The sequence below is a fragment of the Leopardus geoffroyi genome, chromosome C1 (assembly GCF_018350155.1).
Source record: "Leopardus geoffroyi isolate Oge1 chromosome C1, O.geoffroyi_Oge1_pat1.0, whole genome shotgun sequence".
Lineage (NCBI taxonomy): Eukaryota > Metazoa > Chordata > Mammalia > Carnivora > Felidae > Leopardus > Leopardus geoffroyi.
In genome coordinates, this window is record NC_059328.1 from 46,015,085 (window position 1) to 46,038,783 (window position 23,699).

The 23,699-nt window shown below is 41.1% G+C and overlaps 1 protein-coding gene across 4 annotated transcripts in view; it reads right to left on the reverse strand.

The window, feature by feature from the left end:
• Nucleotides 1–23,699, reverse strand: part of FYB2 (FYN binding protein 2) — a 128,314-nt gene that overhangs the window by 38,319 nt on the left and 66,296 nt on the right. For all 4 annotated transcript variants that reach the window (XR_006712332.1, XM_045477543.1, XM_045477542.1 and 1 more), the window contains exons 5-8: nt 16,451–16,551; nt 6,732–6,766; nt 3,940–3,971; nt 275–377 (exon numbers count right to left, since the gene is read on the reverse strand). Coding sequence is in view for 3 of the 4 variants with exons in the window: in XM_045477543.1 (XP_045333499.1) it covers nt 275–377; nt 3,940–3,971; nt 6,732–6,766; nt 16,451–16,551 (271 nt within the window). In the remaining variant the exon portion in view is untranslated. The remainder of the gene's footprint in view (nt 1–274; nt 378–3,939; nt 3,972–6,731; nt 6,767–16,450; nt 16,552–23,699) is intronic.

The window sequence follows — 23,699 nt, forward strand, 5'->3', positions numbered from 1 at the left end:
CTGTCCCTTTATGTCTTGCCCCCAGGGCACTTGGCTGAATCCACACTAGTCCCAGCCCATCTCCTAAGGCCTGCTTCAGGACTACTGAATGGGAAATCCAAGGCTAGAGCTCTGTGTTACGGTCACGTTCATTTCTTTGGTAAAACACCCAACACCCGCTGCGTCTTCTGACTCTGGACAGCTGCTGTCACAGCCTCGGAAAGGTCGCTCCATGAACTGCTCCTACAACATGGCTGGACTGTTCTGTTGGCCCCGAACCCTAGAACACGGATACCTCGAAAAGACGGCTTGAATGTAGATCCCTTTCTGGTTTTCGAGGTCCCAATTCACACAGCTCCTTTTCCTTCTCTTTTTTACCTTCATCTTCATGTGTAGGGCTTAGAGGTGAAGAGATAGCAGGGAAAGAGTCAGGTTTAGAGTGTTTAGATCACAGTGTGCCCCCCCCCCCCGCCCCCCCGCCACTTCAATGAAATGAATGGAAAAAATGTATTTAAACAGACATCAACAATCCCTCTTCTCTCCCCACCTTCTTCTAAGATGAGGATCAGGTCACCCATTAGATCATCTCGGTGAGTTTCTATCTGCTCCAGTCAATGCCAGAACGAATCCCTGCTTAAAATCTCCCTAGGAACTCGCCATTGACTATAGGATAAAATATAAGCCCATTGTGATCTTACCGCAACCTTTCTTTCCAACCTCGTCTCCCTCTGCTCCTTCCCGCCACTTTTGCTCTAGACTCTCACATTCCCCAAACCTACCAGCCTAGTTCAAGCAGTTCTTCCTTTCATCTTTTTAAGTTTTTTTCTTTTTTTTTTTGGCGGGGGGTGGGGGGAGGGACCCCAAGCAGGCTCCGTGAAGTCAACGCAGACCCTGACATGGGGCTCGATCTCACGACCATGAGATCATAACCCGAACTGAAGTCTAGAGTCCGATGCTTAACCGACAGTCACCCAGGTGCCCTGCAAATCTCCCTTTTTATTTACTATTTCCCTTATCAGACATGCCTTCCACATCTTCTATTGCTGGAAAACATGGTGGCAATTTGTTCTCAATGTGTCTGAATTTCTCCGAATCTTACCTCCAAGAATCCTTTCCTGATTCTCCCAGTCCTACCTTCTTATCTGCTGCCCCAGTAATGTGTCCTTCCATCTTGTACCTTAACCCATTGTCTATGGATCTGCCTCCAGTTCGTTCACTTTGCCTTGTAAACTAACAAGTTACAAGGAGGCAGAGCTCTGTGATTTCTGTATCCCAGCACTAGTGCCGTGTAATCCATGGCGGCAATAGCGCAGTCCTGGCACAGAGTGGTACTTAGTATTCCCGAAGGAAACGAATGACCGCCGTGCACGAGAATACAGATGGCAGCTGCACCAGGGGAGTGTAAGAGAGGCAGGGTGGACGGTGTCACGAAGAACCGGGACAGAGGACCAAGGGACAGAATGCTGGAGAACATCAACACCCATATGAGAACTTCTGCTTCTGGCATAGTGAACTAGATTTACAGCCACAATTATATGGAAGGCAGAGGGAGAGGAGCCCTCAAAGAAAATCAGAGAGGGGCCACCACGGGAGGAAAAGCACCAGAGAGAGCGCTGTTCTGAACGACAACGGCAAGAGTTTTAAGGAGTTTCTTTCATGTATCTCATAACTGAGCACTCACGCCCACCATTAAGGCCATATGCTAGTTCTGTGATGATCAGGGGCTGTGAAGGAGGGCTGGGTTCTAATCCCCACCATCCCCCTTTCTGAAAGTCTAAGACTTACCTGTCTAAAAAATCAAACTGTATCATTTATAAATGAATGGTCACAGTGCCAATCTCCACGGTTACCATGAGAATGAAATGTGATAAAAATGTTGAAAGCCTAGCACTGTTCAGAGCACATAACGGGCCCTCAATAATTGTCGGTGTACTTTTCTTCATGGAAGCATTTGCTATGTCAGAAGTACCCGATTCTCATGTTCTCACCGCACACTGCTGGTATTTCTCCTAAAGCATTACCTGCCTTGTTGACATTATGTCCTTTGTAACCTATCTTCCTGTCCCTCAGGCCCTTGTCTGGTACTTTCTACACAACTGGACCTCCATAAATGGTTATCAAATCCAATTCGATATTGTGACTTCTAGGGAGACTGTAAGGAAATGGGGTACATCATCCCTGCTTTGAAACTTCTAATTCCCCCCGATCTATAGTATAAAGTCTAAATCTGTGCCATCCAATAGTGACTACTATCCGGGTGTGGCTCTTGAGCACTTGAAATGTATCAGGTTCAAAATGAGCTGGAAGTATAAAACATATCTGGATCTTGAAGACTTGGCATGAATACAATACTATAAATACCTCAGTATTGACTACATGTTGAAAGAATATTTTGGTATACTGGGATCAATGAAATACATTAATTTCACCTGTTTCTTTTTACTTTTTAACATACGGCTACTAGAAAACTCTTAAATGACATCTGTGGTTTGCCTTATAGTTCCATCGGATGGGGCTGGTCTAAATGGCAAATAGACAGCGTGGGCCCTCCTGGATCCCGCTCTGTACGTGCCCCTGGCTTCGTTCCTGCTGCTCCCACACTGCACCTTATGCTCGGGCCTGATCTTTGTTTGTGGATTCCTGGACCAGCCTCACTGTTGAACAGTATGTCTTTGCTCCTACTTTTCCTTGGGCCTGGAACGTACATTCCGACATTTTCACCTGGCCAATTCCTACAGGTCTTTCAAGAATAAACTCAACTGTCAACTCTTCAAGAAAGGGGGCCCAGAGCCTCATCTCTGGGCTTCTATAACCTCTTAGCAGTGATTATATTATATTGCAAAGTCCTACTTATGTGGTCATCTGCCTCCAAACAGCTCCTGACCCCCAGCCATTCTGGCCTCCACTCCCATCTTGAACCAAAGGCAGAGAATATATTCTATTCGTTTTTGTACTGCAGAATCTAGCGGCATCTGAACAGAGGTAAAGCTCAATAAACATTGAATGAATCACTCGACATGTGCTTACCAAGTGCCCAGCACCCTGCTAGAGGGCAATTATGGGGACCATGAATTGAGGCAGGCAGGCCAGAACTCAAGGAGAAACATGAAGCGGGCTTCCCCTATGATCCACTGCTTGCGTTCGTATCCTCGGTCAGAAAATTCTGATACTTCTCCAGAGTTCACTGACCATGTTTACCCTAATGTATTAAAAATAACTCCAGGGGAAGAGTGACAGACTCTGAAGAGGCGGGTAAGAGGCCGGTAATGCCCTTGCCAAGACCGTGCTCTGAACCTACCGGTAAGAGGTTTTAGCAATACCAAGAACAAGACAACATGGGCCGTCCTCACAAGGAGCTCCGACGGGAAGGAGGTAGAGGAGAGTGAGGATGAACTGGCATGTTAGCAAATAAACGACATACAGCGATGTCAGCGCCAACTTGTGACCTTACAGGGAAGGGGCTGGGTACTTCTCTCTGAAGGAGGGGAATTGGGAAGGCTTCTTACAGGAGGGGTGTCTGATGGTCGATGTTTGCCAGATCATCAAGTTGGGGAGTAAAGGCACAGAGACTCGAAACAGCACGCTGGATTTTGGAAACTAAGGTCTTGGGGAGTCACGTGATCGTTTTATGCCTATTTGTGTGACTCCCACAATCCAGGAGCCCCTGAGGGTAGTGGTCATATCGCACCACTGCTGCAGTCCCCGCAGTTAGAAAGTGACTGGCTAGTGACGTTGGGGTCTCAGTAAGTGTTTGCTGGTGAGTTTGGCGTGGGCTAGAACAAGGCAGGAGGCAAAGGCCGTGCAGAGCCCTGAGCACCTTCTCTGTACCAGGCACCTTGCGGGGCACGAGGGAGGCTGAACCAGGCCAGTTTGCCCAGCTGGCCCACTGAGGAAAACTAGTTCAGTCATCAGAGGGTCAGTGGTTGGATAAATGTTTTTCCATTTGAAGGTAAAACTCACCTAAATTCTCCACGGAGACCACTCTTCCAAGGCTGAAAGTAAAGAGGAAACTGGTCATTTTCATAAATCAATCCAAACCATGCCTTTGTTGTTTGGCTACAGCCCATTAGAGACTTGAACAAAAGATGAGGTGAGGCCCGAGGACAGAGCAAAGGCAGACACAGACAACAGAAATTTCCAGGAACCACGAGAGGAAAACAAGCACCCCCAAAGCTACGGCACACGCCAGAAGAAATGTGTAATTTGCTTAGAAGAACTCATTGTCCTCTGCATGCTTTTCCAGGAAGGCCTCTGTAGAGGAACGACTTTCTGGTCACTTGAGGAAATATGTGCTTGGGATATTGGGGCAATGTTTCAGTGGGCAGAAGTGGTAAATGAGTATGTAAGCCATGCTGGGGACTCTCCCTTGCTGGTCGTGCCCCACGTTGATCCAAAGTCAGCTCTCATATGATCTAGATTTGGCTCTGTTAAAATTACGTCCCAGTGACCACAACAGAGCTCCTCGTTCATTCAGTCGTCACACAGATCTGATTCATTCATTATTCTGAATCTAGACAAGAATACTGAAGCAAACAGAAAATATCTAAGCCTCGAAAATGCTGCCACCAAGACCAGCCTCACAGCTCATTTACCCTCCTTTGAGGGTAACCCCACAAGCCTTCATTCGGGGACTACTGGTTTTTATTTTCCATAGAATTCTAACAAACCGGATGGCAGCACAGGTAAAGTAACATGTCAGACGGACCTCTGCTGCGTTACTCACAGGTTGTTTTCTCTCTCTGAGCCTTGAGTTCTCACCTGGGAAATGAAGCAGAGATACTACCTCGGCGGGGAACACTGAGGATTAAGTGCTCCCACATTTGCACCAGTGCCTGACACACAATAAGGACTCGGCACATGCTTTTCCACGTGAAAGACTCCCTTCCAGACACAAAGGTATGGACAAAGAAATCCTAACTGTCCGACAGGAGACAGCAAACACCCTTGTGGTGGTCGGATGTGAAGGGATCTAGCTCCGAACACCTAACAAGGGCCCAAAAGCATTTCACCAAGAAGAGCGTGAACTATGCCCACTCAGTCCATTATGTTCCAGAGGATTCCACGTCATCAAGAAAAGGTGAAGTCAGATTCCACCCACCCAGGTAAGAATACTGAGATCAACAGGGGCGCCTGGGTGGCGCAGTGGGTTAAGCATCCGACTCTTGATCTTGGCTCACGGCACAATCTCACGGTTCATGAGTTCGAGCCCCACATCGGGCTCTACACTGATGGTGTGGAGCCTGCCTGAGATTCTGTCTCTCCTTCTCTCTGGGCCTCTCCTGCTTATGCTTTCTCTCCCTCTCCCACCCTCCCTCCCTCCCTCTCTCAAAATAAATAAAAACGAATACTGAGTGAACACAATTCATGTCTCTAAGTTAAGACTTAAAAGTTAAAAATACTTTCAAGCTTTTTAAATTTTGAATGGATTTAGCTATTTATGGATTTCACCTGTGCAGAAAAGGTTATCATTTGGTGATGTTGCCAGATAACTGAAGCCAGTTTTTTTTGGTCTTGTTTTGGAAGCTTTTTAAAATCAGAATGGTTCTAACCTTGTTAATAAGAACAACAATTATTTATAGTTTTCTAGCTATAAAGCGTATCCACTAATGAACAGTCCTTTGCAGCAAATGTAAGAAAGCAAGCAGAAAGATGTAAGATTTGACTAAATGAAACCAATGAGAAAAGAGTAAACTTTGACTGACCCACAACATGAAGTTAGCACCTACTGTGTGCCAGGCACTTACCTACTCTGAGTTCTCCCAGCGATGATGAACCCCCTTATTTACTGAGCACCTACTACAGAAGATACGGTAACCACAAGGCATATGCTTCCTGTCCTTACAGAGAATACACATTTTACACAGACATAACTGGGGCTCATGACTGCAACAGAAGCCAGCACTTACTAGTAAACTGTTCACCTGAATTTACCTTATTCTCATTCCTACAATGACCCCAGATGCTGGTACTTCTTTTTTATTTTTTAAAAACTTTTTAAAATGATTATTTAAATTTTTTTTAATGTTTATTTATTTTTGAGAGACAGAAACAGAGTGTGAGCGGGGGAGGGGCAGAGAGAGAGAGAGAGAGAGAGAGAGAGGGAGAGAAAGACACAGAATCTGAAGAGGCTCCAGGCTCTGACCTGTCAGCACAGAGCCCGATGCAGGACTCGAACTCACAGACTGTGAGATCATGACCTGAGCCACAGTCGGATGCTTCACCCACTGAGCCACCCAGGCACCCATGGGTACTTCTATTATCTCTATTTTACAGGTGAGGAAATGGAGGTTCAAGATCACACAGCCAGGGGCTGGGATTGAGGCCAGCAGTGATTCTGCCTGAACCCTAATCAAGCTGTTCCAAGGTGGCACCTACACTGTGCCCACGAGGAGCCAGCAAATGTGCCTTCAAAGGGCTGGTCATTCTCGTGAAAACACAGATATGCACGTTTGGCTTGTGCCACAGCAGTCCTCTCTCTGAAGGGACAGTTATTAAAGGCCGGTTGATGCTGGCCGCCATAGATAAGGGGCTTAGAATGGATTGGGACCAGATTCTCTCCCCCTTCCACATTTTCTATCTCTGTTATTACAGGCCTTAGGCTACAGAATCTTAACAGCTGGAGTCTTGGAAAACCCTCAGGAATCAGGGGAAAACCAAAAGCAAAGGCTTTTCTCCTTGCTCATAAAAACAAAATACAATCAATTCTGTATACCTATTGTAGTTATAAAGTTGGTAAAAAGAGCAAACAATACCTTTCGCAGTTCTTCGATTTCGACTTCGTAAGTTGCTAAAATAAATACGAAAAAAATTATATCAAAGGCAGTGTATTCACCCATTCCGTACAGCACCCAGGATTCAAGCGATTACGCAAGACTGCAGAGCTCAGTTTTCTCAGCCTTCAGAACGCGGATCTGTGTGAGGCTTTGTCTACACGGTTTGGGAAACTCTCGGGTCACTGATCAGGACTTTAATCCATGTGGGGATTTCCAGGATGGAATATAGAGTCAGTGAAAACACTTGAAACAATTTTCAGTGTCCTGTTTTGGTAAACAGATGTGCACCCAAAGCTTAGGAGAGAGCACCGAAATTTCGTGGTAGCCATAAGAAGGGGAACTTGGAAGGGAAGGGAAAAAAGGACCCCCCTCCAAAAAAAAAAAAAAAAAAAAAAAGCCTAAATCTAACTTCAACAAAATGAACTCCATAGCACAGTGATAAGTGTTTTACTCTACGACTGTTTTGTTTCCTTAGTATCTTTTTTTTATTGTTTATTTTTGAGAGAGAGAGGGGGAGGAGAGGGAGGATGGACAGACACAGGCAGGGTAGGGGCAGAGAGAGAGGGAGACACAGAATCTGAAGCAGGCTCCAGTCAGAGCAGAGCCCCATGCAGGGCTTCATCTCACTAACGATGAGATCACGACCTGAGCTGAAGTAGGACACTTAACTGATTGCGCCACCCAGGCAACCCTCCTTAGCACCTCTTGAAAAGAGGAGACTGGCCACCAGCTAAGGTTGGAATTTCTTTCGATTGTTTCTGAGAGTTCTGTGGAACGTATTGAGTGATGTGATCCCAACCTTAATGATTAGCAAACGCCAAGGAGTGGCAAGAATGTGGGTTCAGAGTCCAGTCCTGCCACTTCCCATCTATGGGATTGCAGACAAATTCCTTCATTTTCTTGAGTCTCAGTGTGCTCATTTGAGAAAGGTAGTCAATGGGAAACCTCCTTACACAGTTAATGGGGAGGTTAAAGGAGATGATGTAAGAAATGGAACATCCTAGCACAGCACCAGACATTGTATAGAAAGTGATGGGTTTTTTGATAAATTTGCTTATTTGAATTTTCTTTCTTGAAATGTCATCTATAAAACTTTTTTCTTTACTGCTAATGAATATATGGGCATAATAGGTAGGGCTCTCCCTGTTTTTCTTTTCTTTCTTGCTGCTAGGGTCCTAAAGGTTTTGTTTAAAAAACTGACCAATATGTTGCATTTCTAAGCCATCATTATTCTACACAGGTAGTCCATTGATAAAGGAAATGAAATCCTAGGCTTTCTTTAGGGATTGCCTACAAGTGACTACTGAACAAAGACCTAAGATTCTCTATGTATGATTAATACTATGTGCTTCAAAATGAGTAACTGTACACTTTTACTTTTTACTGATTTTTGAATCAAAAGGTATTACACCTTGCTATTGCTTGCTTTAAAACCTTTGTTTAGCCATTAATACATTACAATCATATTTGCTTACGATGCAATTTACTCCATGCCCATTCCAAGTATGGCTTTTCCAACTTTAAAAATGATAATTTCCCTCCCCTAACTTATTTACTATTTTTTGCTTTTCAAAGAATTAATAAATCATGATCTTCTTGCTTCTCGTTGCCACCTGGGGAGAGGGGAGATATTATTATCCTGTCTTAGAGATGGGGAAACCGAGGCTCAGAGGAATCTTACTTGCCAAGGCTAGGACACAAAAGTACACACGGAGTAAATGATGCGTTCATAATCTGACGATGCTCTTTAACAAAGTGGAGGTGCCCCAATGATAAGTTTTGCCATCACAACTTGCTCCTAAGGTAGGAATATAAAGGACAAAGGACTGTACCCTGAGGGGTTAGGAAGGGACTAGGACATAACAGGAAGATGCAGCCCACAGAACTGGAGCCCTCTCTCTCCACTGAAGATCTTTATCCCAGCTGGGGAAAAAGGAACCTATCAGAAGATGGTCTTTGGCACCCTCCAACGGCCCGTACCATAAAATGACCACAGCCTTTGGCTTTTTCTCCATGTGCTAACTCTCTGTGTGGCCTTGGAAAACCAGGAGGTGAGAGCACTATTACTAGTAATATACAGAAACAAGAAGCAGAAGTGGCTAATATTTTTTACACTTACAGATAGCAGGCACTAAGCTAAATGTGTAAATGCGTGATTTCACTTAATTTGTACAGCGATCACCAGTGATACATTTCACTAATGAGGAAGCAGATGCCCAGAGAGTGACATTACTTTCCCAAGGTCATTCAGTTAGCAAATGGCCTTCAAACTTCCTTCCAGCCATGATTCATTCATTTAAATCAAACAGCACTCACAATGATGGGTAGAACTCTTATTAATGTTATCCTCAAGGGTTTCTAGTACTCCTCAGGAAGCACAGTCTGAATGGCTGGTCTAAATGACCTCTGAGGACAATTCTGCAGAGCTTCTAGAAAAGCTTAAACCCTGCTTACCCCAGTTCTATACAAAAGGGTAAAGCCTCAGAAAGGCTTGGAGCTATGTGTTGAGCTACGCACCCCAGAGGGGATGGTCTTGTAACATCTTGTTAGATTTAAGTCTAAGTATTTATCTTCCTTGAGAAATTGTAAATGTTATGAAATTTTCTGATTTTATTGTGTCCATTGCTAGGATATAGAAATAGGATTTTTTTTAATGTCCATTTTGTATCCCATAACCTTATTGAATTCATTTACCAGTTCTAAGAATTTTTTTTTTTTGGGGGGGAAATTCCTTGGGATTTTCTACCTAGACAATCCTGTGATCTGCAAATAAGGACAGTTTAATTCTTTGATTTGTATACCATTCATTTCCTTTTCTTGACTTATTGCATTGGCTAGAACTTCTAGCAAATGTTGAATAGGTGCAGTTAAGAGTGGACATCCTTGCCTTGTTGCCAATCTCAGGGGGAAAGTATTCAGTACCTCTCCATTAAGCATCATGTTAGCTGTAGGCTTTTTTGCAAATGCTTTTTTTCAAGTTGAGGAAGTTCCTCTCTATTCCTGTTTTTCTGAGGAAAAAGTTATCATAATGGGTGTTGAATCAGTCAAATGCTTTTTTTGCACAGATTGAGATGATTGTGATTTTTCTTCTTTAGGCTGTCAATAAGGATTTCATCGATTAATTTTTGAATATTGAACCAGCTTTATCCCTGAAATAAACAACATTTGATTATGGTATAATTCTATTTTATATCTTGCTGAATTCTATTTTCTAATATTTTGCTAAGGATTTTTCTGACTATACTCACAAAAGATGTTAATCTGCATGCAGTATTATTCTTGTGGTCTCTGTCTAGGTCTGGTATCGGTAACATCAGCTTCTTAAAATGAATCAGCAAGTGTTTCCTCCTCTTCCATTTTTCTTGGAAACACTGTGTAGAATTGGTGTTAATTCATTTTTAAACATTTGACAGAATTTTCCAGTGAAAAGTCCCTAGAATTTGAGATAGCCTTTTTTGGGAATTTAGTTTTTTATTTACCAATTTATTTATGTAAAAATTTTAATTCAAGTATTGTTGACACAGTGTTATAGCTTTTTGGGGGGAGTTTTAAAATTATGGATTCAATGTCCTTAGCAGTCACAGGGCTATTCAAATGATTTATACTAGGTTACTTGAGGTACTGTGAGCTTTTTGTAGAACTGTTCCTTCTTCAAGTTGTCAACTTTAGACGTGTAGAATTGTTCATAATATCCTTACTGCCCTTTTGATGTCTGCAGGGTTTGTAATGGTATCTCTGTTTCATTCTTGATATCGTTCATTTGTGTCTTCTTTCTGTTTCTTTGTTACTCTTGCTAGACATTTGTCAATTTTATTGATCTTTTCAAGGAACAAGCTTTTGCTTTCATTGGTTTTCTCTATTGCTTTTCTGTTTTCAATTTCATTTATTTCTGTTCTTGATCTTTCTTTTGTTCATTCCCCTTGTTTTAGATTTATTTTTCTCTTTTTCTGTGTTGAGGTAAGATCTTAGATTTAAAGATTTTCCTATTTTTTAGTGTAAACATTTAGTGCTATTAATTTCTCCTCTGCATTCCTTAGGCTATGTCCCACAGATTTTTATATATTTTCATTTTCATTAAGTTCAATATATATTTTGGTTACCCTTGAGACTTTCTGACCCATGGATTACTTAGAAAGGTGTGATTTTGGTTCTAAGTGTTTAGAGAGTTTTCTGTTATCTTTTGGTTACTGATTTCCAGTTTGATTACATTGTGAAAATACACTATGATTTCAAGTTTTCAAAATGTGTTGAGATTTGTTTTATGGCCAGAATATAGTCTATCTTTGTATATGTTTATGGGTGCTTGAAAGTATATGTATTCTGCTCCTGTTGTGCATTCTATAGGTATCAGTTAGATCTTGTTGCTTGATGGTGTGGCTGAATTCTTCTGTATCCTTAATGATTTTCTGAGTAGGTGTTCTGTCAATGTGGAGAGAGGGGTGTTAAAGTCTCAAACTATGAGCCTATTTGTCTATTTCTTCTTTCGGTTTCTGCTTCACATATATTACAGCTCTGGAGCTCGGTGAACACACATTTAGGATTATTCTGTCTTCTTGATGGATTGACCCTTTTCTTATTACATAATGTCCTTCTGAATCTCTCATAATTTTCTGTGCTCTGAAGTTTACTTTATCTGTTACTAATATAGCCATACCTACAATCTTTGGATTAAATTTACATCTGCCAATCCCTTTCTTTTCATTGGCATAGTTAGACAATTTACATTTAATGTAATTAATGCAATCATTGATATGTTAGGGCTTAAGTCAGCCTTTTATTTTTTATTTTTTGTTTATTCTGTTTTTTGCTCTTCTGAGATTTCCTGTTTTCTTATGGGTTACTTGAGCATTTTTTTTGAATTATTTTTTATCTGTAGTGTTTTTTAAATTACATCTCACTGTATACCTGTTTTAGTGGTTGTTGTATGGATTACACTATATGTACACATTAACTTATCACAGTCTACTGGTGTGGACATTTTATCAGTTAATGTGAAGTATAGAAACCTTACTTCCTTTTACATCCCTTAACCCTTTCCTTATAATGGTCTTACATATTTCTTTTATATACATTTAGAACTACATCAGACAATGTTAACAGTTTTTGCTTCAACCAGCAAACATAATTTAGAAAATTCAAAAGAAGAAAAGTGTGTCACATTTACTCACATTTGTATTCTTTTCCATTGTTTTTTCTCCTGAACTGATGGTCCAAGATCCTTCCTTTTATCATTTCTTTTCTGTTTAGAAAGCTTCCTTTAGCCATTCTTTCAGGATAGGTCTGCTCTAACAAATTTTCTTAGTTTTCCTTCATTTGAGAATGTCTTGATTTCCCCTTCAATCTTCAACGATTTTTTTCACTGGTAATAGGATTCTGGATGGATAGTTCTTTTCTTCTTGCGCTTGAAAAATGTTGTGCCACTTCCTTCTAGCTTTCAAGGTTTCTGAGGAGAAATTCAGTCATTCAAATTGTTTTCCACCTATAGGTAATATATCATTTCTTTGCTACTTTCAAGAGGTTTACTTTTTATTTTTAGAAGTTTGATTGTGTTTTTGTGTAGATCAGGTTTATCTTCTTTGGGGTTTTCTTGGCTTCTTCAATCTTTTATGCCTTTTACCAAATTTGGGAAGTTTTCAGTTATCATTTCTTCAAGCACTTCTTCAGTAGCATCCTTTCCCCAATCTTTCCAGTACTACAATTTAAGTCAGAGTCCCACAGGTCCTTGAATCTCTGTTCATCACCCCTCCCCCAATCGCTTTTCTCCATGCTGTTCAGATTGGATACTTTCTATCATTTCTTTCGAGTTCATGGATTCTTCTATTCTCCTCATTCTGCTGCTGAGCCCATCCAGTAAGCTTTTTATTTTTTATTGTATTCTTCACTTCTAACGTTTCTGTTTCTTTTTTTTTTTTTTTTTTTACATCTTCCATTTCTTTGCAGAGACATTCCATTTCTTCCAAAAATAAAACAAAACTATTTTTTGTGTGTGTTTCAGTCATGTTCATAATTACTCAAGCATTTTTTAAATGTTTTTTATCTTGAGAGAGAGAGAGAAAGGGGGGGGGCAGAGGAAGAGGGAGAGAGAGAGAATCCCAAGCAGGCTCCACGGTGTCAGCACAGAGTCTGGAGTGGGGCTTGATCCCACAAACCATGAGATCATGACCCAAGCCAAAATCAGGACTGAGTCACTCAACAGACTGAGCCAGCCAGGCGCCCCAACACTGAACTATTTTTGTAACAACTGCTTTAAAGTCTCTGTCAGAACACTCTACTACTTCAGTCATCTCAATGTTGGCATCTACTGATCACCTCTTTTCATTCAACTTTACACTCTCCTGGCTCTTGGTATGATGAGTACTTTTCTATTGACACCATGGGCATTTTAAGTATTATGTTAGGAGACGCTGGATATTATTGGAAGCTTCTATTTTAGTTGGTTTTTCCTGGTGGCAGAAATGGGGGGGACTCTTTTCTGTCGGGTGAGGGAACACATCCAGGTTCCCCACTTCCTGGCCTCCTGATAACGCAGATGAGGGAAACGTTCTTCACGACTGCTGGGCAGGACTGGGCACTCCAGTTCCACACTCAGCTTCTGCTGATAAGGCTGGGAGTGGTAAGAGTGCTTGCTATTATTCCCCATTTGGCATCCTTACTGCTGGGTAGTTGTCCAAGTCCTGACTCTCCGCTAGGTTTTCTCTAACACCATCCCAAGAGGGAAAAGAAAGGGCACCTTGTTATCGCTTGATGGGCGGGAGACTGGAATACAAGCTCCCCACGCGGTCTTCACGGACGTCCACTGTAGGAGAAGTGTTTTTTACTCCTGGGATGGAAGTCCCAGCTTCTGACCTGACTTTCTCTGATACCACCTCAGCAGAGCTGTTGGGATGTGTATTGCAGCCTCATGAGGGTGTCTTAGGCTCCCCACTCCGCATTGGCTGGGAGGATGGAGCCACAGTTTTTTCTGTGACGTTTGGCGGGAGAGGAACAGTTATTGTCTTGAGGCGTTCTGTTTTTTCTAGGCTGCCCCTTTTCTGGTCCTTTGGCTAGACAGAACAGGCTTTTGCTGGACCTCTTTCTGTTTGTGCTCACTGGTGTTTCCGGACTGCCAACTTCTTCACTTCCAACTCTGAGATAAATGAGGCAAGAAGAAAACACAAGGAAGTCACCACCTACTCGTCCTTGGGTCTTCAGGTCCCTAGCGGGTCCGCCTTCTTGTTTCTACCTTCAGAGTCTTCCAGTTTTCTTATGGTTGTTTTACATATACTGTCTGACTGTTCTAGCTGTACTTAGCAGGGGGAAGAGAGAAAAGTATATATGCTCCATCTTTCCAGAAGCACAATTCCACGTGACCTCAAATGTCTTGCTTTACCCAAGTCTCAGAACAACTCCACAAAGGAAATATTAGGCCCATTTTACAGGTGAAGACACTGAGGTTCAAATACCATTCATTAAGTGGTATAAAGATAACGGAAAATAAATGGGGGAAGAGTCAAATGAGTAAGTACAAGTGGAGGTAAAAGAGCTCATCTCCTCCTCCCCTCCCCTCCTCCTTCCCCCCCCCCCCCCATAGGGTAACTTCACCTTGGTTGGCTCTTTAAAGACGAACAAGGAAAGGGGTTTTGACCCCAGGCTATAGTTCCTCAGCTTCTTCAGCCCTGGTATGTCAACCCTACCTCTCAGCAGGATATTCTCTCTGGCTAGGGACACCCTCACCACCCTCACCTGTCTCCCACCTTCCTCCTTTTGGGCTATCCTATGCTCTGTTACTCTCCATTGAATCAGTGATTTATTTTCTGAGCCCTTCCTCTTTCAGTCATAAACACCTGTCTCTTTGGGAAGTACACAAAGAACCCTCAGGGAAAGACTGTATAGAGGCTTGAGTTAGTGGTTCCTTCTGTGGGTACCTCAGGTGATGTCCCCGGGCAGGTTCACCTTGAACATGTGTGGCCTGAGGAGATCAAATGTAGGCCTCCAGCTTCTCATTTTCAAGATGCACCTTCACCCTTCATGACAACGTGTCCAAACCACACCTATACCACCCCCCATGAGCTGCTCTCTCTGCAGCCCAGTCTGTCCTGGGACTTAGGGACGAGACCCAAGCAGGACCTCAGACAACCACTTGGGAGGGGGACATTCTGAAGGTCCTATGTATCCAGAGACAGAACGTATAGGCTCTGACTGCCGCATCTAAAGGGCCCTGTGGGCCCTTGCAGAAAGGCGTGCAGTTGGAATTTAGTCCAAATGGAGCCCACCGCCTTTCTATTCAAAGCATGGTTTGTAGACCAGCAGCATCGGCACCACCAGGGAACTTGTTAGAAATGAAGACTTTCAGGTCCAACCCCAGAGGTACCAAACCAGAATATGTTAAGCAAGATCCTCAGATGATTCATATTTTAAATGTCAGAATTCGAGAAGCCATAATCTGATGTTGGTGCCCAGACACCGCAAGAATGGAACAATCCTGCCTTATGGAGGTGAGAGGGGAAAGGAGTTGTGTTTCTTGAGGCTAGTGTTTTACAAGCCACAGGGAAGAGTCGAAACGTTGCCCAGTCGAAGAGTCAGAAAGAGGTTCTTCAACCCTTTATTTCCTGGGGGAGGGAAGCGAAATTTCAATGGGATCCCAACTCCTACTCCACAAACCTCTTCTGTCTGTATCCTCAGGCAAATGACTTCTCCCAGAGCCTTGGGTCTTTTCTCCATACAATAAAGAAGCTGAATCAGATGATCTCTCTTTAACCCTCTCTCCAGGGAAGCAAAAACATTCTTGAATGAGAAGCAGAAAAACACTGAAAAGAGCAGGCATCTTAGAGGCAGTCTGAGCCTGTTTCACAATAGAGCTCTACCATATTTTCCTTGTGTGACCCTGTACAACTCAATCTCTCTAGTACTCAGTTTCCGGTCTCAAAAAGTGGGCGAATAAAACTGCTCTATCAGCAAGGATGTGCACAGAGAGCCCAGAGAACACACAGAACCACAGAACTGTGGCCCACAGTATAGGTTCACTAATATTAGTGTTCATTCTGACACAAATATTTGTGCTTTTTATAGAGAATCGGCTGATCCTATAGGCAGAACAAAGACACAGAAACTTGTAGAAATGTTATGAGTTCCTGCTTGTTCATTTTCTTACCTGACAGGGTCTCTTTCTTCCTAGAGAGGTCTGAGCTTTGTCGGCAACACCAGAGGCTGGAAGACTTAGCTCTGAACCAGTGGTCAGATCCATTAAATGAATTCTCTGCTGCTATTCAGACTAAACACAGGGACCTAATTCTCATAGTCTGTTATCTCCCTCTCCACACACAGAGTTACCAGGGGAGTTCAAGAAAGACACCAGAAGAAGAGAGAGGAAGTTTCTATAGGAGGGGGAAGGAAGAAAAATGAATTGCCCTATCTTGATTTTCCCTCCCACATATCTATAGAAGGCAAGGCATCTAAGTAGATTGGTGAAGGAGAGAATAGAAAGGGTAGAGAGGAGGCAGCACTAGGAGTTGTGAGATAGCAGTGATGTCCAAATGGATTTATTTTTATTTTTAAGAGACCAGACCGGGGCGGGGGGGGGGGGGGGGGGGGAGAAACGAGATGGTAGACCAGCATGGCTGTGAATTTTTAAACTCATAGTTAGCTAGAGGGAAAATACCACTTTTGCTGCATTTTCATTCCACACAGGGTTACAGTATTAATTGGCTTAGCAGACTTACAATCAGCAATTTCTTTTGCGGTGCACAGGTTAATGGAGTTGCCAGAGTGTTTCAGATATGAAATTGTCGCCTCATAATTATGTGGTTCTTCAAATTCAGCACTGAGAAACATGGAGGAAACAAAAAGGTTACTTAGAATAAAACATTGCTTTAAACATTTTAAAACTTTTTCTATTTTTTTTTCTTCATTAGAGAAGTAATATGCCTGATAAATACGGTGATTTAAACAGATATGAAACGCACACCACCCCTACTCTCAACCTACGGGAATTCTGAAAAAACGTAACAATACAGAGAATTATATGAAGAATACATAACTCATCTAGACATCAATAAAGTCTCCAGGGGCCAGATATAGAGAAAGAAAGTCACAACTAAAGATGTATTATATGCAAAGAGAATTATATGCAAAGGGAAACTGAGACAGATAAGGAAAGATCTTAATGACTGAGCGGCCAAGGATTTACTTTCTGAGTCAGAAGTTAAGTCTCAGACACAGGCTTCCACTGAACGGGATGTTAGATCCAAGCTATCAGCATAAAGTTCAGAGTCACAAGATGCCATTTCATCGGTAAAACAAATTGTAAAAAATATGTGTGCTGGTTCCCAGGGAACAGCAGGGAAGCTTGGTATCTGGCTCTGATCACAGGAGCTAAAAGAGTCACCCATGAGAAACCGAAAACTTGAAAACCTAGCACTAAATACAAGGGTTCTGAATGCATGATGTGTCTTTCAGAGAGACACAGAGACAAAATAGTGCTCGAAATCCAACCCTCTCTTGTAAGGCAAATCTGAAATCGTTCTGTAAAGATGTTTCCACAACCCAAGGCACCTATGGTCTCCAAAGGAAATAATTCCCACATAAAACAAGCTTATAGTATAAAAAAAAAAAATGCAAACCACACAAAGAGATGAGGTACCACAGATAGTCAGATATACCAGAACGACAGAAATAACAGAATGACATGCAAGTGATTTAAAAATAAGTGTTTTAAATGTTCAAAGAAATAAAGGAATAAAAGCCATTAGGCAAAAACAAAACAAAAGAGAACAAAAAAACAAAGATAAAAACAAAAAACAAGAGTGTGGAAAAAAAAACCACGTAGATTTAGGGACAGGAGACAGGAGTTATAGAAATCATAAATACAGTTGTTGAAATAAATAATGTAGACGTTGAAAAGTAGACCAGACACAGCAGAAGAGAGAACTGGAGAATGAGTTAGATCTAAGGAAGTCATTCAGAATATAGCACTGAGAGAATGAAGAGATGGAAAATATTAAGAGAAGTTAACAGTGGGGAAGACAGAATGAGGAGGTTCAAAATATAAAGACTAGGAATTCTAAAAAGGAAAAAGAAAAAGGATGAAGAAAAGGAATCAGTATTCCCATGATAATAGCTAAGACTTCTAAAATTAATAATGGACACAAATCCTTCTATTGAAACAGCTTCAACAATAAGAAACAATGATAAATCCACACTTACACAGTTTGTAATAAGTTAGCGTAAGTCAAAGAAAAAAAGAAAAATGTAAAACCTGGGGAAGAGAAAATATAGATTGCCAAGGAGCAGCAGACTTACGATGGACTTCTTTCTAGCAGCAGTAAGTGGTGGAGATTGTGGATAATAAGTATACTGAGGAAAGATATCAGTATCAAATTACCTTCTAGCTAAATTGTCATTAAAAGTGAGGGAGTAACAAAGATCTTTTCAGAATACCAGTACACACGTTTACTGCTCATAGATCCTTGCTGAAATACATCAACACATTCAAAGAAACTGAACTAGTAATGAAGTAGGATATAGGAAACAATGGTGGGGGAGTATTTAGAAAAGATGGGGGAGTAGGATTATCCTTAGCTCACCTTGTCCCACAGACACAGTGATATAACAACTACATCTATGGAACTAACTCTGAAAATGATCTCAAGACTGGAAGAACACACCTTCCGTGGTTAATTGTACAGAAACCACATGGAAAACGATAAGGGGGTAGAGACATAGTTGGGAAGAAAATTCCAAGCAAAACTAACCAAAAATGAGAGAGACACCACAAGCACAGAGAAGTAGGATCAGACCTGACCCCAGGCACCCCAGGCACTAGGGGTCTGCATTGGAAGAAAAGTTCTCCTACACATCTGGCTTTGAAAACCAATGGGGCTTAATTACCCACAGGAGCTTTTAAAACCAGCAGACTTAACTGTGGGAAAACAAGGCAGTAAAAGGAAACTGAGTCCTCTCAAAGAGCCAGTGTACTAAATAACTTGGCTGAGACACAACACAAAAGCAGGAGTATGAAAGGTGTCTGGGGTGTACATTAAGTTTTATTTACTAATCTCAGAACATGTGCTGTCAGGGCAGGAATCTTCAGGAGATTTCTCCAGGAACAAAAGCAGTGGTGGGCACCACTTCTCTTCCCCCAAACACTCCAGATGGCCAGATACTTGCGGGAACCAGCTCTAAAACTCCCCAACTTGCTAGCAACACATGCCCCACCTCCGTGTTCACCTGCAGACACCCCCCACCCAGCCCACCCACTTCAGCAGGTGTCCCTTCAAAACAGCTCCTGCCTGGCCATACCCTGCATGTGGCCCCGGCAGAACCCAGTATCACTCCAAAGTGACTCCTGCCCTAAGGAGAAGGGGAGATAATCTTAAACACTAGCACACCCATAGTTCAAGCACTGGCTGTTGAGGAAGTGGGCCCTGCTTTTGGGTGAGCCTACAACTGTGGCAGAGAGGCTAATTGCAGACATATAGTCTGAAGGCTGACCCTGCCCACCTAGGAGCCCCCCCCCCCCGCCACCCCAGCCTCAGGCCTCACAATAGCTCAGGACCAACACTGCCCAGTGTGCTCACAACAGAGAAAACAGGTCATTGAAGCCAGCTGGTCTGAACGCAATCACAACGCAGACACAGCAGTAAGGTGCACATAGTAAGCCCACAAAGGAGACATCCCTGGAGTGCCTGATTCTGGTAATTAGGAGGAATTGTGCTATAGGACACAATAGGACCTCTTCTATACAAGGCCGTTACTTTTAAGACCAGGAAAGGTAGCTGAACTCCCTAATGCAGAGAAACAAACACAGAGAGTTAGACAAAATGAAGAGACAGAGGACTATGTCCCAAATAAAAGAATAGAACAAAATTACAGCAAAAGAGCTAAATAAAACTGAAATAAACAATACGTCTGATAAAGAATTCAAAGTAATGGTCATAAAGACACTCACTAGACTTAAGAGAGGATAATCTCAATGAAAAGTTCAACAAAGAGAGAATAAATATTAAAAAAGAATCAGTCAGAGATGAAGAATTCAATAACTAAAAAAAAATACAAAAGAGGGAATCAACAGATTAGAAGATGCAGAAGAACAGATCAGCCATCTGGAAGGCAGAGCGATAGAAAGTACCCAAGCTGAACAGCAAAAAGTAAACAAATAGTTAAATAAAGGTTAAGGGAATTCAGGGACATAATCTAACACAGTAACAGTCACACTATAGGGATCCTAGGAGAAGAGAGAGAAAAGGAGGCAGAACATTTATTTGAAGAAATTATAGCTGAAAACTTCCTGAATCTGGAGAAGGAAACAGAAATCCAGATCCAGAAGGCAAAGAGAACCTCTAGTGAAATTAACCCAAGGAGGTTCACACCAAGATACATAATTAAAGTGGCAAAACATACTGATAAAAAGAAAGAATTTTAAGGGCAGCAAGAGAAAAGAGTTACATACAAGAAAAACCCCAAATGGCTATCCTCTGATTTTCTAGCAGAAAATTTTCAGGTCAAAGGGAATGGCACAATATATCAAAGTATTGAGGAGAAAACAACCTGCAACCAAGAACAGTCTACCTAGAAAGACTACTATTCAGAATAGAAAAAAGAAAATATTTCTCAAACAAAAGTTAAAGGGAGTCCATCACCACTAAACCAGATTTATATGAAGTGCTAAAGGGATTATTTTGAGTGCAAAGAAAAGGCCAAAACTAGAAGAAAATTAAAGAAAAAATTTCACAGGTAAAAGCCAACATTTAGTAAAGATAGATTAATTACTGATGAAGCTAATATGGAGGTTAAAACACAAAAGTAGTAAAATCACTTATATCTACAAATATCAGTTGAGAAATACACAAAATAAAAAGCTGTAAAGTAAAATATCAAAAAACATGTAGAGGGAAGTAAAAATTTACTGCTTTTAGAATGTGTTCAAACTTAAGTGACCATCAAATTAAAAAGACTGCTATACACATAAGATGTCACATATGAACCTAATGGGAACCACAAATAAAAAACCTCTAATAAAGACAAAAAAATAAAAAGAAAGGAAGACAAGTGTAATACTAAAGGAGACATCAAACCACAAGGGAAAGGAGCAAGAGAAGAAAAAAGGAACAAAGAATTACAAAAAATCATACAAAAAGTAATTAAGAAAATGACAGTAAGTAAATACCTATCGACTTTAAATAGACTAAACGCTCCAATCAAAAGACACAGGCTGACTGAATGGATATAGAAACAAATCCACATACATCCACATCCACATCCAAATCCACAACAATTCATATACATGCTGCCTATAAGAGACCCACTTCAGACCTAAAGATACACACAGACTGAAAGTGAAAGTTGGGAAAAACATATACTATTTAAATGAAAGTAAACAAAACAAAATTCAGGGCAGCTATCACTTTTATCAGACAAAACAGACCTTAAAACCAAGACTGTAGCAAAAGATAAAGAAGGGCACCACATTATGGTAAAGGGATCGATCAACCCAATAAGAAGATATAAAAATTCTAAGTATCTATGCACCCAACATTGGAGCAACTAAATAAATAAAGCAAATATTAACAGACTTAAAGGTAGGAATTGACAGTAATACAGTAATGGTAGGGGACTTTATTACCCACTCGCATCAATGGATAGATCATCCAGACAGAAGACGAACAAGGAAACAGTAGGTTTGAAGCACACATTCGACCAGATGGACCTAAAAGATGCATACAGACCATTCCTTCCCAAACAGCAGAATACACATTTTCTTCAAGTGCATGTGCAAAATTCTCCAGGATAGATCACTTAAGGCCACAAAAGAAGTCTCAGTAAATTTAAGAAAGCTGAAATTATACCAAGGATCTTTTCCAACCACAACAATATGAAACTAGAAATCAGTTACAAGAAAAAATGTGGGAGGAACACAACTACGTGGAGGCTATACAACATGCTACTAAACAATGAATGAGTCAAACAAGACATCAAGGACAAAGTAAATACACGGAGACAAATAAAAATAAGACACAATAGTACAAAATCTTTGGGACGCAGCAGTACAGACCTATCTCAAGAAACAAGAAAAATCTCAAATAAACAACCTAACTTTATACCCAAAAGAGCTAGGAAAAAAAAAACAAAGCACAAAGCTAGTAGAAGGAAGGAAATAATAAAGATGAGAGCAGAAATGAACAAAATTGAGACGAAAAAATTAGAAAAGATCAACGAAACCAGGAGTCAGTTCTTCAAAATGATGAACAAAATTGATAAACCATGAGCCAAATTCATCAAAAAAAAACAAGAGCGAGGACTTAAATAAATACAAGCAGAAGTGGAGGAGAAAGAACTGAAAGTAATGAAATACAAAGGATTATAATATTATGAACAATCATATGCCAAAAAAATTGGACAACCCAGAAGAAATGGACAAATTCCTATAGATATACCATCTTCCAATACTAAATCAGGAAGAAACACAAAATTTGTATAGATTGATTGCTAGTAATCAGTAATCTAAATTAAATCAGTAAAAAAAAAAAAAAAAAAAAAAACTCCCAACAAGCAAAACTCCAAGATCAAATAGTTTCAGGGTGAATTCTACCAAACACTTAGAATTAACATCTATTCTTCTTTGGGGGTGCCTGGGTGGCTCAGGGGCTGAGTGTCCGACTTCAGCTCGGGTCACGATCTCACAGTTTGTGAGTTCGAGCCCCACGATGGGCTCTGTGCTGACAGCTCAGAGCCTGGAGCCTGCTTCCGATTCTGTGTCTCCCTCTCTCTCTGCTCCTCCCCTGCTCACACGCTGTCTCTCAAAAATAAATAAAGATTAAGACTTAATATCTTTTCTTCTCAAATTGTTCCAAAAAATAGAAGAGGAAGTGAAACTTCCAAGTTATTTCTATGAGGTCAGCATGGCCCTGATACCAAAACAAAACAAAGACCCTATAAAAAAAAGGAAACTACAGGCCAATATTCTTGATAAACATACATGCCAAAATCTCCAACAAAATACTAGCAAACCAAATTCAACAATACATTTAAAAAGTCAAGATCAGGGGCTCCTGGGTGGTTTGGTCGGTGGGGCGTCCAACTTTGGCTGAGGTCATGATCTCACAGTCTGAGTTTGAGCCCTGCTTTGGGCTCTGTGCTGACAACTTGGAGCCTGGAGCCTGCTTCAGATGCTATGCCTCCCTCTCTCTCTGCCCCTCCCCCAAGCTCACGCTCTGTCTCCCTCTCTCTCAAAAAATAAACAAACATTAAAAAAAATAAAAATCATATAGGATTTGTTCCAGGGATGAAAGTGTGGTTCAAGATTTGCAAATCAATCAGTGTGATAGATCACCTTAATAAGAGAAAGGATAAAAACCTCATGATCATTTCAATAGATGCAAAAAAAAGACACTTGAAAAAAATCTATCAATCTATGTATGATACAAAATTCAACAAAGTGGGTTTAGAGGAAATACACCTGAACATATAAAAGTCACATAAGACAAATTCACAGTTAACATTATACTCAAAGGTGAAAAGCTGTCAACGCAGACAGGTAAAAGAAATAAAAGGCAATCCAAATTGGTAAGTAAGAAGTAAAAATGTGACTATTTTCAGATGACAAGAGACCACATACAGAAAACCCTAACTACTCCACCAAAAAACTATTCAAACTGGCAAATGATTCAAGAAAGCTGCAAGATACAAAATTAGTATACGGATATCTGTTGCATTTCTATACACTAACAGTGAAGTAGCAGAAAGAGAATTAACAATTCCATTTACAACTGCACCCAAAAGAATAAAATACCTAGGAATAAACTCAACCAAGGAGGTGAGCTTGCACTCTGAAAACTATTAAAACACTGGTGAAAGAGACTGAAAGCTACATAAATAGATATACCATGTTCACGAACTGGCAGAATTAATATTGTTACAATGTCTGTAATACCCAAGGCAATCTACAGATTCAATGCAATCCCTAACAAAATA